General features: G+C 43.2%; 1 protein-coding gene across 1 annotated transcript in view; it reads right to left on the reverse strand.

Annotated features, from left to right (window-relative positions):
• Positions 1 to 8355: 8355 nt before the first annotated feature.
• The window catches only part of LOC138662205 (aquaporin-3), a 43100-nt gene continuing 32455 nt past the window's right edge, over positions 8356 to 19000 (reverse strand). The window contains exons 4-6 of the mRNA XM_069747529.1: positions 12971 to 13089; positions 10769 to 10986; positions 8356 to 9802 (exon numbers count right to left, since the gene is read on the reverse strand). Of these exons, the coding sequence (XP_069603630.1) occupies positions 9634 to 9802; positions 10769 to 10986; positions 12971 to 13089 (506 nt within the window). The 3' untranslated portion in view covers positions 8356 to 9633. The remainder of the gene's footprint in view (positions 9803 to 10768; positions 10987 to 12970; positions 13090 to 19000) is intronic.

A 19000-nucleotide genomic window follows, 5' to 3' on the forward strand; every position in this document is an offset into this window, starting at 1 on the left:
GTATTTTTCATTTGGGAAGGGTCCCACGAAGATCTCAGTAAATTCATCACAGAGCTTAATATCAATAATTATGGCCTAGAATTCACCGCTAACATCAGTACCAATAATGTCAACTTTCTAGATTTGAACATCTTCGTAGAACAGGACAACCTATACACCAAGTGCTACCATAAAGAGGTCGACTCAAATAGTTTTATTAATATAAACAGTTGCCATCTACCAGTATGGTTGGCGAACATCCCAAAAAGCCAGTTCACCAGAATACGTCGCAATTGTTCTAATCTGGCGGATTTCAATGAGGAAGCCAAGTACCTAACTGATCAATTTCTGGAGAAAGGATATCCCGAATCGGTACTGAAGAAAGCCCAAAATGAAATAACTGAAGTGTCCAGAGAATCCATACTGGAAAAGCATAGTAAACCGGCTAGGACAGGAGATGGCCCCATTGAAGAACAAATCCGGAACTTGTCTTTTGTAACACAATTCCACAATGGGCATCGTAGATTTGTTAACATCATCCGCAAACATTGGTCAGTTTTGCAAACTGATAAAGTGGTGGGTGAGCTACTCCCTAATAATCCGAGATTCATTTATAGAAAAGCCCAGTCTTTGGGCCATCTAATAGCTCCCACTACGAAAATGACCCTCACGGACGGCCCAAGAGGAAATTCCAGTATCAATATATCAAAAGGGGGGTTTCTACCATGTGGTGGATGCTATGGTTGTACCCAGACTACCTTCAGGAAGACCAGGATATCAACTTTTCAGGATGCTGATGGCATGAAAATATTCTCCATAAAAGACAATATATCCTGCTATTCCGTGGGGGTGATTTATGTAATTCAATGCCCATGCAATAAGCTGTATGTAGGGCGAACTAAAAGGCAATTGAAAATACGCATCAGGGAACACTTTAAGAACATCCAGAAAGGGTTCCTGGAACACCCCCTATCACGCCATTTTAAGGAAAAACACGGGCAATCCCTGAAAGGAGCAGTCTTTTATGGTATTCAGGCTGTACGCCCAAATAAGAGGGAGGGTGATTTTATTAAAAAAATGTCTAGAATAGAATCGCAGTGGATCTTCACCCTGGATAGTTTAAAACCGAAGGGCCTCAACTGCGAGATAGAATTACGGTATATGCTTTCTGACTTTTACTATTTAGTATATGTAGCTATTACTATAACCCCTTCCCTACTTGCTGATTGCCACGGTTTTTTTTGGGGGGGGGACCTAAGTATGAACAGTCAGTCTGCCACGGGGGGAATAGACTCATGCTCCCGCGGTCGTGTCGGGACTTCAGCTGCTATTTATTACTAACGCATGCCCCAAACTGCTATAGGGCATTTTTACTATTATTTGTACTATATACACATATATATTTTTACAAACATAAATACAAATATTTTTAAATTTTGTTTTGATTGTCTTTATAATTAACCCTTCGTTTTTATCTATTTATGTCTTTTATATATTTACCGGGGTTTTTATATTTATGTTCTTAATAAAAGTGACGTTTTAATTTACGGTCATGTTAGGCGTTCTTTTCAAACTACATTACCTACTTATATCATGCACCGAATATATTACCAGTTGGACTTTTTATTCTATCTCTCGGCACTCATTGTGTCTAGTCATACATAATGTATGGTCAAAATAAACATTTAATTATATACTACACACATGGGGCAAATGTATGCCTGCTCGCATGTAAGGTGTGCACATTTGGAACTGCCGGTAATGTGGGTGAGGGGGGGGGGAGGGACTACGAACGTTCAGGAACACACAATTGCATGTAGGTGTTAGCACACAGCGGGGTACGGGCTATAAAGGGGTTTGGAGACAGTGGGCGGTAACCCTGATGAAGAAGTGCGTGACACTTCGAAACGCGTAGGTTAGGATTGACCCTACTGAGCCCCCGTAGGCCAAGTGACGTCACTCACTGCTCGGCGGTGTCGGCCATCTTCCGCGTGTATCCAGGGACGCCTCCGGCCGGGACGTCTCTGGCTCTACACGCTACCCAAGCAGTCCTCGCCTGCTATACCCGCAGCCACCACCAACGGCTGCTGCTGACACCTGCGCATCCACCTTCTACAAGAACGTGACTTCTCTCCGGTGCAGCGGACTTTTAGGAGCGCAGGTTCGTCATCTGGGTCTGAAGCTAACAGCTCACCAGTGCATCGACATCTACACAGCTACACCAAGTAAGGTATTGATCATTAGCAGTTGCTATTAATGGGTGCGATCTAATACATACAAGTATAGAGCCTAAGTAGTCACCTGTTTAGTTAATAGCAACTGCCGCACAGGAATTTTAGCAGTTCCTATATGATATAACAGTATCCTGCACGTTCATCAGCTTTAGCCACTTGTAGCGCGGTATTCCCATTGTTGTATATTGGTTCTTTTTGGTTCTTTCTGTCGGATTGGGCACATTATCCGATAGGGATACCAGCGGCACTTGTGGAGCCTACACATATAGTTTTAGCGCCAGTGTATTTTATTGTTCAGTATATACTATGTGGATTGTGCTATATACTACGTGGACTGTACTATATGCTATGTGGGCTGTGTTAGATACTACATGGCTGTGCTATATGCTACGTGGCTGTGCTATATACTACATGGGCTTTGTTATATGCTACATGGCTGTGCTATATACTATATTGGCTGTTATATGCTACGTGGCTGTGCTATATGCTACGTGGCTGTGCTATATACTATGTGGGCTGTTATATGCTACGTGGGCTGTGTTATATACTATGTGGCTGTGCTATATACTATGTGGCTGTGCTATATACTACGTGGCTGTGTTATATACTACGTGGCTGTGCTATATACTACGTGGGCTGTTATATGCTATGTCGGTGTGCTATATCCTATGTGGTTGTGTTATATGCTACGTGGCTGTGCTATATACTACGTGGCTGTGTTATATACTACATGGCTGTGCTATATGATATGTGGGCTGTGTTATATGCTACGTGGCTGTGCTATATACTACGTGGGCTGTTATATGCTATGTGGCTGTGCTATATACTACGTGGCTGTGTTATATACTACGTGGCTGTGCTATATACTACGTGGGCTGTTATATGCTATGTCGGTGTGCTATATCCTATGTGGTTGTGTTATATGCTATGTGGCTGTGCTATATACTACGTGGCTGTGCTATATGATATGTGGGCTGTGTTATATGCTACGTGGCTGTGCTATATACTACGTGGGCTGTTATATGCTACGTGGCTGTGGTATATACTATGTGGCTGTGTTATATACTACGTGGCTGTGCTATATTCTACATGGGCTGTTATATGCTATGTGGCTGTGTTATATACTACGTGGCTGTGTTATATACTACGTGGGCTGTTGTATGCTACGTGGGCTGTGCTATATGCTATGTGGCTGTGTTATATACTACATAGTAACATAGTTAGTAAGGCCGAAAAAAGACATTTGTCCATCCAGTTCAGCCTATATTCCATCATAATAAATCCCCAGATCTACGTCCTTCTACAGAACCTAATAATTGTATGATACAATATTGTTCTGCTCCAGGAAGACATCCAGGCCTCTCTTGAATCCCTCGACTGAGTTCGCCATCACCACCTCCTCAGGCAAGCAATTCCAGATTCTCACTGCCCTAACAGTAAAGAATCCTCTTCTATGTTGGTGGAAAAACCTTCTCTCCTCCAGACGCAAAGAATACCCCCTTGTGCCCGTCACCTTCCTTGGTATAAACAGATCCTCAGCAAGATATTTGTATTGTCCCCTTATATACTTATACATGGTTATTAGATCGCCCCTCAGTCGTCTTTTTTCTAGACTAAATAATCCTAATTTCGCTAATCTATCTGGGTATTGTAGTTCTCCCATCCCCTTTATTAATTTTGTTGCCCTCCTTTGTACTCTCTCTAGTTCCATTATATCCTTCCTGAGCACCGGTGCCCAAAACTGGACACAGTACTCCATGTGCGGTCTAACTAGGGATTTGTACAGAGGCAGTATAATGCGCTCATCATGTGTATCCAGACCTCTTTTAATGCACCCCATGATCCTGTTTGCCTTGGCAGCTGCTGCCTGGCACTGGCTGCTCCAGGTAAGTTTATCATTAACTAGGATCCCCAAGTCCTTCTCCCTGTCAGATTTACCCAGTGGTTTCCCATTCAGTGTGTAATGGTGATATTGATTCCTTCTTCCCATGTGTATAACCTTACATTTATCATTGTTAAACCTCATCTGCCACCTTTCAGCCCAAGTTTCCAACTTATCCAGATCCATCTGTAGCAGAATACTATCTTCTCTTGTATTAACTGCTTTACATAGTTTTGTATCATCTGCAAATATCGATATTTTACTGTGTAAACCTTCTACCAGATCATTAATGAATATGTTGAAGAGAACAGGTCCCAATACTGACCCCTGCGGTACCCCACTGGTCACAGCGACCCAGTTAGAGACTATACCATTTATAACCACCCTCTGCTTTCTATCACTAAGCCAGTTACTAACCCATTTACACACATTTTCCCCCAGACCAAGCATTCTCATTTTGTGTACCAACCTCTTGTGCGGCACGGTATCAAACGCTTTGGAAAAATCGAGATATACCACGTCCAATGACTCACCGTGGTCCAGCCTATAGCTTACCTCTTCATAAAAACTGATTAGATTGGTTTGACAGGAGCGATTTCTCATAAACCCATGCTGATATGGAGTTAAACAGTTATTCTCATTGAGATAATCCAGAATAACATCCCTCAGAAACCCTTCAAATATTTTACCAACAATAGAGGTTAGACTTACTGGCCTATAATTTCCAGGTTCACTTTTAGAGCCCTTTTTGAATATTGGCACCACATTTGCTATGCGCCAGTCCTGCGGAACAGACCCTGTCGCTATAGAGTCCCTAAAAATAAGAAATAATGGTTTATCTATTACATTACTTAGTTCTCTTAGTACTCGTGGGTGTATGCCATCCGGACCCGGAGATTTATCTATTTTAATCTTATTTAGCCGGTTTCGCACCTCTTCTTGGGTTAGATTGTTGACCCTTAATATAGGGTTTTCATTGTTTCTTGGGATTTCACCTAGCATTTCATTTTCCACCGTGAATACCGTGGAGAAGAAGGTGTTTAATATGTTAGCTTTTTCCTCGTCATCTACAACCATTCTTTCCTCACTATTTTTTAAGGGGCCTACATTTTCAGTTTTTATTCTTTTACTATTGATATAGTTGAAGAACAGTTTGGGATTAGTTTTACTCTCATGGCTGTGCTATATGCTACATGGGTTGTGCTATATGCTACGTGGGCTGTTTTATGCTACATTTACGTTTACTGAACAAGTTCTGTCATACATATTCTAGAATTCCCGATGCATTAGAATCGGGCCACCATCTAGTATGATATATAACCCTAAGCAGTCCTCGTAGAGTTCTGTAGTATATCACGATAAAAGAGATGAAGCTATATTGGTATTGATTTTAGTATTTTAGTATTTTTCCGTGGGCTATTCATGAGTGGGATGATGATATGGATCTATGCAGTCCCTTCATAGGCTCTGTATTGTATATCTCCAACAGGTCTATCCTAATGAATGTACTAGTAGTTTGTGGCTTTAAGAACCCTTGCAAACCAACACAATACAATATTAGGCCGGTGTCACACTTGCGAGTTCAATGCGAGAAACTCGCACGAGTCTCTCGCATCAAGTCCCGGCACTGCCGCCAGCACTCGGGACCGGAGAGTTTAGCTGCATAGAAATATATGCAGCCACATAGTCCGTTCCCAAGTGCCAGCAGCAGTGCCGGGTATTGATGCGCGAGTTTCTCGCATTGAACTCGCAAGTGTGACCCCACCCTTAGAGTAAGTATCAGCGTTTTTTTAGATAACTCAAGAGTAACAAGGCAGAGTGCTGCGTTCCCCACACACTAAAAAATGCTAAAATAATATAGTATTCTCGCTTCCTAAAACTCAGTGTAGACAAAACCGAACTCATCGTCTTTCCCCATCTTGCGTATCCCCCCTACCTGAACTATCTATTATGGTAAACGGTATCACGCTCTCTACCGCACCTGAGATCCGCTGCCTTGGGGTCACTCTCGACTCTGCCCTGTCCTTCAAACCGCATGTCCAAACTCTTGCCACCTCCTGTCACCTCCAATTCAAAAATATTGCCAGAATCCATCCCTTCCTCAGCCCACAATCTACTAAAACTCTTGTGCATGCCCTCATCATCTCCCGCCTCGATTACTGCAACACCCTCCTCTGTGGCCTCCCTGCTAACTCCTTTGCACCACTCCAGTCAGTCCTCAACTCTGCTGCCCGGCTAATCCACCTCTCTCCTCGCTACTCCCCTACTTCTCCCCTCTGCAAATCCCTCCACTGGCTCCCAATTCCCCAATGAATCCAGTTCAAACTACTAACACTGATCTACAAAGCCATCCACAACCTGTCCCCTCCCTATATCTCTGAACTAATCTCCCACTATCTTCCCTCACATCATCTCCGATCCTCCCAAGACCTCCTACTCTCCTTCACACTTATTCGTTCCTCACAACCGCCTCCAAGATTTCTCCCGAATATCCCCCATCCTCTGGAATTCTGTGCCTCAACACGTCCGATTATCCTCCACCCTCGGCTCCTTCAGATGGAACCTGGAAACCCATCTCTTCAGGAAAGCCTACAGCCTGCAATAACCATTCTGCCGCCTCACCACCGCCAGAGCTGCCACCTCACCACTGTCAGAGCTGCCGCCTCACCACTGCCAGAGCTGCCGCTTCACCACCGCCAGAGCCGCCGCCTCACCACCACCTGAGCTGCCGCACCCCTGACCTTTTGTCTCTTCCCCATTATCGCGTAGAATGTAAGTCCGCAAGAACAGGGTCCTCTCCCCTCTGTACCAGTCTGTCATTGTAAATTTGTTTACTGTAAGTGATATCTATAACCCTGTACGTAACCCCTTCTCATGTACAGCACCATAGAATTAATGGTGCTATATAAATAAATGATAATAATATACAAGGATAACAGATCACATTAGTTAAAAACAGTAAAAAAAAACAAGGGGCACACACCAAGTTAGGTGACCAGATGTTTGAGTATCAAACTCCTCTAAATAGAGGTTTAAGTATATTGCACAAGATTGTATTATTCTTATGATACATAACTGAGTACAGGGGTTAAGGTGCAAGTGCATAGAAGTAGCTGTAAAGCTCGCTCATGTTAATGCATAATAGCAATTAAATCATGTCTATGTCCATATAAGATGCCCGTGCAGCAGGGGTAAGTGACATAAAGTAAACTATATACATGCCAAAGTGGTAGATAACGTCAGCGATGCTCTATAAAGTAGTGCAAACTTACGGTTAGAGGTTCCTGTATCCGTGTGGCGTCCACCCCGACGCACGTTTCGGCTTCCGCCTTCGTCTGTATATGATATACATTGCGGATCTGCAGCAGTCTATATCAGTTCACGCTAACATAGGGGTTGTGACTTTTACAACTCCCCCAACTGAGCATTTTCTCTGCCTCTGTTCCTTTTTTAATCCGGATAAGACCCTATTGGACTCTTCATCTTTCCTCCAGATTTTGTTACAATCAAGATTCAAGAACAAATCAAACCACAATGGAGATCAACTGGATCAAGACCAGCCTAACTAAGGAGAAGTTCAGATGTGGTTCTTCACTATCATGGTGCTTTAGTATGTGAAATCGTGGTAGAAGTGACCTAGTATGGCCAAACCATGACCTCCTGTCCATGTTGTCGATGTATATATGCATTTGAACAAATCCACACGATACTGATTAAACTTGGGGAAAAAGGTTTTCAAAAACTTGTGTTGAATTGATTTTCTGGTCTTCAAAAAAACTCTGTCCCCCAGACACAGTGTACTTTAAACTGTATGTGTTATTGTTTGCAGGGCTGAGGTTGTATAGAAAGTGCTGCAGACGATCAGTGAGCTGAGCGACTTGTACCATTAAGTCAGTCAGAGCAGCTGAGCTGCTCAGATTGGCTGCAGCGCTGTCGACATGACGTCAGTGCTGCCGATAATAACAGACATGAAGGAGTGGTGGAGACTCAGCGCTTGACCTGAGAAGGGTGAGTAGAAACTGCAGTTGAGGGACATGGGTTTTCCGAAAGTGGTAATCTTCTGTAAGGCCGGGGTCACACTTGCGAGTGCAATGCGAGAAACTTGCATCAATGCCCGGCACTGCCGCCGGCACCCGGGACCGGAGCGTTCATGTAATGTCCATTAATGGTTCGTGCTGAATATACACGCATGCAAAAATGGTCAAACCAGAGCCAACGTATGGACACAATGTGCAAAGAATGAAAGGGACACACATCTCATATTTTCTATAACAATATTGTATTTAATGGCACGTAAAATATATTCAATGCACAAGCAATTGCAACAAGGTATATGTACAAAGCTTACAGCCGTCATCATTAGCGTGATATTAAAGCAATCACAACCTCTTCTTAAAAAAAGAAAATCATCATAGAAAACCCCCCACAAGCATTGTCTGATGAATAGATAGTAAGTGATACAGCACAGTAATGCACCATAGTGGCTTCCAGTTTATATGTCATTGCAGTCAATGGTCCGGCCTGGCTCATAGTATTACAGAAATGCCCATTGGGGCAGCACATACATTGCAGTCAGTAGATTTACCCATTGCATATGCATCCAGTACAGCCATGACACAGTAACATCGATTCTTGGGGCCCACTGTTCAGCTACGTGCAGAAACAACCTTACAAATTTACTTTTACTTCTATATAAAGCTAATTTGGCTAGCTTGTTTAATGAATGATTAGACTATACCTTTTTTCTGCAAATTGTGAATCATGTGTAACAGCACTACTCATTAGCACTTTTTCACAGCGGCCTACCGGAGGATTCTCCTGTTCCCCTGTGGGCCAGTCCAAGCCTGTATATATGTTATACAGAGAAGGTGGTCGATCACTGTATAAGGAACACCTATTGGACTTCTAAGAATAGATGACATTTTTGGGCCAAGACAATATGCATATCATTCTAATATTTGTTCAAATGGTTTTTACTTGTAAAAAAAAACAATTAGAAAATGACAGTGATCCAAGTCAGAAAGAGTAAATACTTAGTTATAAGCTCCGAGCTGCATTCAGTGCTATAATGAGGAATAGACAAGAGGGGAAGTGTCCTCCAACCTCATGCTAGGTCCTGCCAAACTTCCTCAATCCTGGGCAACCTGGACACCTGGACAACTTTCCTCCCTATTTGATTATGGAGAATGGAAAGAGACGTTGATGGACACAACCCGAGCTCTTTCCTTCTCTCCAAAGACTCCATAGTAGCTATAGGGATCACATGGTACCTGCCCTTGTAAAGTGACAAAAATATTGTCTAACGAGACTTTATACAGCGCTCTTACATAGCTCAATGCCAAAGTCCATATATGCTTTATGTACAGCGCATGGTAAGGGAAGACGGATTTGCTCGATAGGGGAAGACATTTTTGCACATCTGACAATTTGCTAATGGTATACAAGGAATATCTAATGTGTAAGACACACAGAGGTCATCCACTATTTTGTTCTTGGCTGGTGGCAGCCGTAATATTTAGTCTTCTAGTGGCTGCCTCTTTAGATCATCTCTTTGTGTTTGACATTGGCCAACTTGACATTTTCTTGTTCTGTAGACGCTGGTGCAGGCTCAATATGACAGCCAATCATTAGTTGGTAGACCAAAACTCCAGCAACGGCTCCCAGTAAAGGTGAAACGATGGGAACCCACCACCACTGTCCACCAGCACTATGGAAACAAAGTGATTTTATTAATGTGTTGTATATAAAGAATACAATATGATAACTTAATGTGCAAATGGAAAATTACAAGAGTCCCCATTAGATGGTGTCCTGAGGTCAATGACTCTACTGAAGTCAATGTCACTGATCCTGAGACCGAGGAGGTGGAAAGATAGCACTTTTTACAAGTTTGGGCTTACCAGTACTTCGTGATCTGGTCTGGAGGCTATATTAAGAGAGAGTCTGGTTTGAGGGTGTGTATTTTTGAGGGGTCTACATTGTGTATTTACAGGGTCTAGGCGGATGTTAAATTTAGGTGGTCTAGGGTCTGTATTTACTGTAAGAGGTTTAGCCCCTTAACGACTGCCGATATGCCTTTTAACGGGGGCAGTTAAGGGGCCTTATTCTTCAGCACTGAGAAATAAGGGTATAGTGCCCCCCAGCGTCTGCGCATGCGCACTACTGCTTTTCGGCTTTGCCCGCAGTTGGGCAAAGCATACTGCGCGAGACCCCATTTGAATGCGCACGCTCAAAATCTCTAAGCAATCTGCGATATTCACGGCAAGGAATGCATACAGCAAGCCGAGGAGGGGTGGAGTGAGGGAACCAAAGCAACGCTCATTGGACCGGACCGAACACAATACCATACAGTGCGGGAGCAATAAAAATGGGTGATACATGGGGAGTCAGGGGGTTTCAGAAGTAGTTGTAGAATGCACTGACACTCAAATAACTGATATTTTTAGCTGGTAGGCCAAAAAAAGAGGTGACAGATTCCCTTTAATGAAGACCATTTAGAACGCTGTTTAACTTTGCATTTTGATAGCAAATGAAGAATAAAAAATATTCTGTGCAAAGGTGAACAGGGATCATATTAACTTTTCAGTCTATTATTTGGGGTTTTTTTTGGTGAGAAGAATTAGGTACGGTACTAATGTTATTATTGTGATAGGAAAAAACTTCCAACACTTACGTAAAGACGTCTGTGCCCCAGCCAGCCAAGGCGGTGAAGAGACGTGGTCCAAAGTCCCTAGCAGGGTTGACAGCATAACCAGAGTTGAAGCCCATAGACAATCCAATGACAAGAACAACAAATCCAACGGTGAAGGCCTCAAGCCCACGAGGGATAGGGTTGTTGTAAGGGTCAACAATAGCCAAGACGCAGACGACCAAAGCTGCAGTGCCGATAAACTGAAATAAAAAAAATGAAAACGTTTTTAGAATAAAAAATATTAGGAAACAATTTTCAGTAAAATTTTAAAAGATTAAAAAAATCAACCAACGGCATTCAGTATGGTCACCATTATATCTCCAAGCAAAACAATATTGACCATGGGAAAAGAAGATGTGAGATCTGTAATGGTGGCACCACTAGTGATTGCCGAGCTTTCCCAAAAATAATTATAGCACATTGTTTGAAGAGAGTAGAGATTTTTCTTGGGAGACATTCTCTTTAACCAGAGACATGGAGAGTCCGGAGTCTTAACGGTTTAATGAAAGTTTGTTTTCTTGAAGTTGAACAAAGAACTCATTGAAGCTGAAGCAGAGAAGAAGCATCTGGTGTGTTGTCAAGGTGGAATTTTTAAGACATGTGAGGGCTGATATTTAATTACGGAGACATGTTTCAAGGTCGTAGGAGGTCAAGAGATAGGACTCAACAGGACTGGATCAGGTCGCTGAGAGCTACTGATCTGAGACAAATATGTGTACAGTGCATATCATATTGTAACAGGCAAAACAGGACCAATCACTCAGATAATCATGAAAAGGAACTTAAAGGTGAAGGGGTTGTCAAAAAATAACCTACAACATATCATTTGTTGACAGCAATTAATTTTGGTAAGAGAAAAACAGCAATGGTGGAGGTTCCTGATGCTTAACCATGTGACACCATAGTTATGCTGATTGTGAACCTATATAACTAAGACGTTGTCCACTACTTGGACAACTTCTTCTTATACCCCTTGCATGGCCCCATCTATATATATAATTGTCTAAGGGTTTTTCCGTCTGTCTGTCTGTCTGTCTTTCTGTCTGTCTGTCTGTCCTGGAAATCCGCCAGGCCTCGACCAATCAGCAACGGGCACAGCGACGATGATGTCATAATGGTTGCCATGGCGACGATGATGTCATAAAGGTTGCCTCGATCAATCAGCGACGGACACAGTCTGCCGCGAATTCTGGAATCATCATTGTCCATATACTACGGGGACATGCATATTCTAGAATACCCGATGCATTAGAATCGGGCCACAATCTAGTAAAATAATAAAGCCTATACTCACCTCCTGTGCCGGCACTGTTCCTGCGGTGCCGGCACTGTTCCCGCTATGTCGACACTCGCTCTCCCGGGGCTCCCGTCCTGTTGCTGTGACACGTGAGGCCTGCAATCAGTGCTGGTGTCACTGTCCCCGCCTCCTGTCGAATTGAGCAGGAAGAGGAAGTCCGTGATCAGCTGCAGCCCGGACTTCCTCTACATGTTCGATTTGTCCGCAGGCGAGGACAGTGACGCCAGCACTGATTGGGGTCGGCGTCACGTGCCACAACAACCAAACGAGAGCCCAGAGAGCGTGAGTGCCGAAACGGGGGGTGAGTGTAGGCTTTATTATTTTATGGGGGCCAAAAACTTTGATCAAGAAGGGGTTGTCCTAGTAGTAGTAAGCTAGGCATTACATCTATATAGCTTCCCATGTCTAAACAGTTGGGCCTGGCTTCTGCTCTGCCCCCATCTATATTGAGGACGCAATGGGATGACTTTTATGTTTTTTGGATCATCGGATGAGGGTATATGACCATTTTTGGTTTTTTTCTTGGGTTTTGCCTGTGAAATAGCCACAGTGTGAACATGCTCCTATACATTGCATTTATACCTACTTTTACTCCGCCTTATTTCTTTGGTTTTGCTACATAACATAATAGGTCTGTTATGTGCGTTCTTTCATCGTCAGTTCCAGCCAGCAGACCATCTTCTTTCATGTCTCAACGACATGTCAAAAGATGCAAACACCCTTTAAAATATCTTTTCCCCATGCCGAGCTACCATTAGGCTCAGTGCTGAAAAAACTTTCTGTGTTGGTGTCCCTATGACAACCCTTACTAGCCCTGCACTCACTTCTGGACCTCTGAGTAACCAACCAGGTTCAGCAAATCCCTGAAAAGAGAGAAATTGTGTTACCTGATCAAAGAAGCCATTTAGCAGCGTGAGATGATCCGTAGGGTAAGTGGCGAAAATGCCGGCTGTGCCGTTTTCACCGGTCACATAGAGACTGTCATTTGCAAAAGACCAGATGGCATCTGAAATATTGGAAAGTGAAAATGTTATCTACTGCTTGATAAGAAAATATCAAGGCAAACACAATGCAAAATCTGTACTATAGATGTGAACGTAGAATTAAAGGAGTTATCTGACTTTAGGCTGCAAGTCGGCAGTCACTCTATGTGACTGCAGACTTGTGACTCCTCACATCTCGTGAACTGCACGCTGTGAGGATTCGCCATGAGTGACTGGCACGTGTGCAATTTGCATTCAAGCAGTCACATGCAGACTAGACATGCGTGGCATCGCTCCACGTAAGTGAATTGAGCAAGGCTGTATAAAGTCTAGAAGCAATGGAGAATCATAACAGCGCGTTGCGCAAGGAGTTCCAGAGATTAATAGCTCTATTTTAAACATGGTGAACAACTGAAACACAAAGCATATGTGAAAGCTGCCATTACACAATCAGTAATGGATGAGAAGGGGCGTAACGACTGCGGACGCAGAGGGTGCGACCATGACTTGGTCAGTGCGGGAGGGGGGCCCGTCAATGCCAATTTTACCTGGATGTGCATACTTGGATGCACATTCAGGTGAAATGTATAGGGAAGCAGAGACCCGCTGAGTCCCTACACTGCAATACACGCCGCTAGCCAATCAGAGACATGCTGCAGACGTCGGTTTGCTAGTGACACATGGCAGAAAAGTCATGCGCTGCTCATACTGGCACACCGAAGTTAGCTGTCGGCTCCTGCACTAGCTACAGAAGAGGACCCAGCATGGCATGGAAGCACGGGAAGGTGAGTGGTATTGTTTGTTTCTTTTTAAAATGTTCTGGAGAAGAACGAAAGGGTATCAGCATGGGGGACATTATACCAAAATGGGGGACATTATACCAGCATGGGGGACTTTATACCAGGATAGGGGACATTATACCAGAATGGGGACATTATACTAGCATGGGGGACATTTTACCAGGATGGGGACATTATACCAGCATGGGGGACATTATACCAGAATGGAGTCATTATACTAGCATGGGGGACATTATACCTGGATGGGGGACATTATACCAGAATGGAGTCATTATACTAGCATGGGGGATATTTTGCCAGATTTGGGACATTATACCAGAATGGAGTCATTATACTAGCATGGGGGACATTTTACCAGGATAGGGAACATTATACCAGAATGGGGACATTATACTAGCATGGGGGACATCATACCAGAATGGAGACATTATACTAGCATAGGGGACATTTTACCAGGATGGGGACATTATATTAGCATGGGGGACATTTTACCAGAATGGAGACATTATACTAGCATGGGGGACATTTTACCAGAATGGAGACATTATGCTAGCATGGGGGACATTTTACCAGAATGGAGACATTATACTAGCATGGGGGACATTTTACCAGGATGGGGACATTATACCAGCATGGGGGACATTATACCAGAATGGAGACATTATACCAGAATGGAGACATTATACTAGCATGGGGGACATTTTACCAGAATGGAGTCATTATACTAGCATGGGGGACATTATACCTGGATGGGGGACATTATACCAGAATGGAGTCATTATACTAGCATGGGGGACATTATACCTGGATGGGGGACATTATACCAGAATGGAGTCATTATACTAGCATGGGGGATATTTTGCCAGATTTGGGACATTATACCAGAATGGAGTCATTATACTAGCATGGGGGACATTTTACCAGGATAGGGAACATTATACCAGAATGGGGACATTATACTAGCATGGGGGACATCATACCAGAATGGAGACATTATACTAGCATGGGGGATATTTTGCCAGATTTGGGACATTATACCAGAATGGGGACATTATACTAGCATGGGGGACATCATACCAGAATGGAGACATTATACTAGCATGGGGGACATTTTACCAGGATGGGGACATTATACCAGCATGGGGGACATTATACCAGAATGGAGTCATTATACCAGAAAGGAGACATTATACTAGCATGGGGGACATTTTACCAGAATGGAGACATTATACTAGCATGGGGGACATTTTACCAGAATGGAGACATTATACTAACATGGGGGACATTTTACCAGAATGGAGACATTATGCTAGCATGGGGGACATTTTACCAGAATGGAGACATTATACTAGCATGGGGGACATTTTACCAGGATGGGGACATTATACCAGCATGGGGGACATTATACCAGAATGGAGACATTATACCAGAATGGAGACATTATACTAGCATGGGGGACATTTTACCAGAATGGAGTCATTATACTAGCATGGGGGACATTATACCAGGATAGGGAACATTATACTAGAATGGAGACATTATACTAGCTTGGGGAATATTTTGCCAGAATTGAGACATTATACCAGGATGGGGGAAATTATACAAGCATATGGGACATTATGTCAGAATTGGGACACTACAGGTCCTTCTCAAAAAATTAGCATATAGTGTTAAATTTCATTATTTACCATAATGTAATGATTACAATTAAACTTTCATATATTATAGATTCATTATCCACCAACTGAAATTTGTCAGGTCTTTTATTGTTTTAATACTGATGATTTTGGCATACAACTCCTGATAACCCAAAAAACCTGTCTCAATAAATTAGCATATTTCACCCATCCAATCAAATAAAAGTGTTTTTTAATAACAAACAAAAAAACCATCAAATAATAATGTTCAGTTATGCACTCAATACTTGGTCGGGAATCCTTTGGCAGAAATGACTGCTTCAATGCGGCGTGGCATGGAGGCAATCAGCCTGTGACACTGCTGAGATGTTATGGAGGCCCAGGATGCTTCAATAGCGGCCTTAAGCTCATCCAGAGTGTTGGGTCTTGCGTCTCTCAACTTTCTCTTCACAATATCCCACAGATTCTCTATGGGGTTCAGGTCAGGAGAGTTGGCAGGCCAATTGAGCACAGTAATACCATGGTCAGTAAACCATTTACCAGTGGTTTTGGCACTGTGAGCAGGTGCCAGGTCGTGCTGAAAAATGAAATCTTCATCTCCATAAAGCATTTCAGCCGATGGAAGCATGAAGTGCTCCAAAATCTCCTGATAGCTAGCTGCATTGACCCTGCCCTTGATGAAACACAGTGGACCAACACCAGCAGCTGACATGGCACCCCACACCATCACTGACTGTGGGTACTTGACACTGGACTTCAGGCATTTTGGCATTTCCTTCTCCCCAGTCTTCCTCCAGACTCTGGCACCTTGATTTCCGAATGACATGCAAAATTTGCTTTCATCAGAAAAAAGTACTTGGGACCACTTAGCAACAGTCCAGTGCTGCTTCTCTGTAGCTCAAAAGTGGCTTTACCTGGGGAATGCGGCACCTGTAGCCCATTTCCTGCACACGCCTGTGCACGGTGGCTCTGGATGTTTCCACACCAGACTCAAGTCCACTGCTTCCTCAGGTTCCCCAAGGTCTGGAATCGGTCCTTCTCCACAATCTTCCTCAGGGTCCGGTCTCCTCTTCTCGTTGTACAGCGTTTTCTGCCACATTGTTTCCTTCCAACAGACTTACCATTGAGGTGCCTTGATACAGCACTCTGGGAACAGCCTATTTGTTGAGAAATTTCTTTCTGGGTCTTACCCTCTTGCTTGAGGGTGTCAATGATGGCCTTCTTGACATCTGTCAGGTCGCTAGTCTTACCCATGGATGGGGGTTTTGAGTAATGAATCAGGCAGGGAGTTTATAAAAGCCTCAGGTATCTTTTGCATGTGTTTAGAGTTAATTAGTTGATTCAGAAGATTAGGGTAATAGGTCGTTTAGAGAACCTTTTCTTGATATGCTAATTTATTGAGACAGGTTTTTTGGGTTATTAGGAGTTGTATGCCAAAATCATCAGTATTAAAACAATAAAAGACCTGACAAATTTCAGTTGGTGGATAATGAATCTATAATATATGAAAGTTTAATTGTAATCATTACATTATGGTAAATAATGAAATTTAACACTATATGCTAATTTTTTGAGAAAAACCTGTATACCATGATGGGGGACAATATTTCAGAATGGGAACATTATACCAAGAGGGGCGACATTATACCAGGAACGGGCTCAGGTTGAGGAAAAATATTATAGCATGGGGCCAAGAATAGGGGAGATTATTCCAAGAAGGGGCCAGGATGGGGGACAATATTACATGGGGGGCCAAACAAGCATGTCTTTATAGGATCTCAAATGCTACAAGAGTCCATACATCTGACCAACATGCAGGTGTGGGCCCAGGTATGAATATTGCAGCAGGGCGCATCGGACTGTAGGCCTGGTATTTGGATGGGTTACCGGTAATTGTTTCCAACCTTATAATTATTCAATTGTTTCCAATTGAAATAGAGAATTCACACAATGACACTTAATAACATTGTTGCCATTTGTATATTAGTTCCTTGGTTGAGATCCAGCTATTTCTAACAAGCTGTTGCTGGTGGAACCTGTTTCTTTCTGGTTTATCATCCAATTGGGCCCCTAACAAAGAATGATCCGACATTAAACAGTGAGCGCTGCGCCCAGATAATTAGCGCTTCCTGCAATTTCCTAATGACTTTATTTTATTTTTTAACTTCTGAAGCATAAATCACTTGTGGGACAAGGCTCAGTCTTGGGTGGAACCTGCTGTATTTGGCAGGAAAATTATAAGCTTAGAAGTGGGAAAACCTGAACAAGCCGCGTATGATATATTTCATAGTTGTCATATTTGGGATGGAGAAGGGTGGAAATGTGTCTGTTGTGCAGGAGAACAGTCCTTATAATCGTAATATGTAATTCCATCCATTACACTATACTCGGATACGCTCATTATATAAACTTCTCCCGAATACGCTGTGTGTGGTGCCATCTGAATAGCAGAAGTGAAATGTGAAAATGTTACTAGATTCTGTATTCTACTAATGGAACCACAACGACGGCAGTATACACAGCCTGCATCTAAAGTGGAAACGCTGGGGAATTGCCATTTACGCAATGATACAAAGTGACCTTACACTTATTTGTATAGACTTTATCTTCTACCTTCCTCTAATTTTAGCAGATTTGTGTCTAATTTGTCCAATTAATGCATAGAATTGAAGTATTTGTAGATCCCATTGCTTCAACCATTGGCAATTTGTTTTAGTGATGCCACCCAGGTGTCTGAAGCAACACACCTCACCCATTAAAGCGAGGCTGTCAGCAGAAAACGACTGCTCAAACCAAGCATGGGTGCTTGATGCCCCATGGCGTGGCCGCGCAGTCCGGTGCTTCTTCGTACCTGCTTTTTATCGTATATCTGCACTTTCATCTTCCTTGATTGACAGTTCTGGCTTTACAGGAGTCAGGAGAGGGTGATGGTAGACAAGAAAGAGTAGGTGAGAACAGGGCCATAACCATCGCTGTCACAGAGGGTGCAGAATGAGGGACAGTATTACAGGATGGGAGCATTATGCCAGGGAGGACCTAGGATGGGGACATTATTACAGGATGGGACATTATGCCAGGAAGGACCTAGGATGGGGACATTATTACAGGATTGGGAGATTATTCCAGGAAGGACCTAGGATGGGGACATTATTACAGGATGCGGGCATTATTCCAGGAAGGACCTAGGATGGGGACATTATAACAGGATGGGGGACATTATTCCAGGAAGATCCTAGGATGGGGACATTATTACAGGATGGGGACATTATTCAAGGAAGAGCCTAGGATGGGGACATTATTACAGGATGGGGACATTATTCAAGGAAGAGCCTAGGATGGGGACATTATTGCAGAATGGGGAAATTATACCAGGAAGGGCCTAGGATGGGGACATTATTACAGGATGGTGACATTATTCAAGGAAGAGCCTAGGATGGGGACATTATTACAGAATAGGGACATTACATCAGGAAGGTCCTAGGATGGGGGCATTATTA

Source organism: Ranitomeya imitator, chromosome 1, assembly GCF_032444005.1.
Source record: "Ranitomeya imitator isolate aRanImi1 chromosome 1, aRanImi1.pri, whole genome shotgun sequence".
In the NCBI taxonomy this organism is placed as follows: Eukaryota; Metazoa; Chordata; class Amphibia; order Anura; family Dendrobatidae; genus Ranitomeya; species Ranitomeya imitator.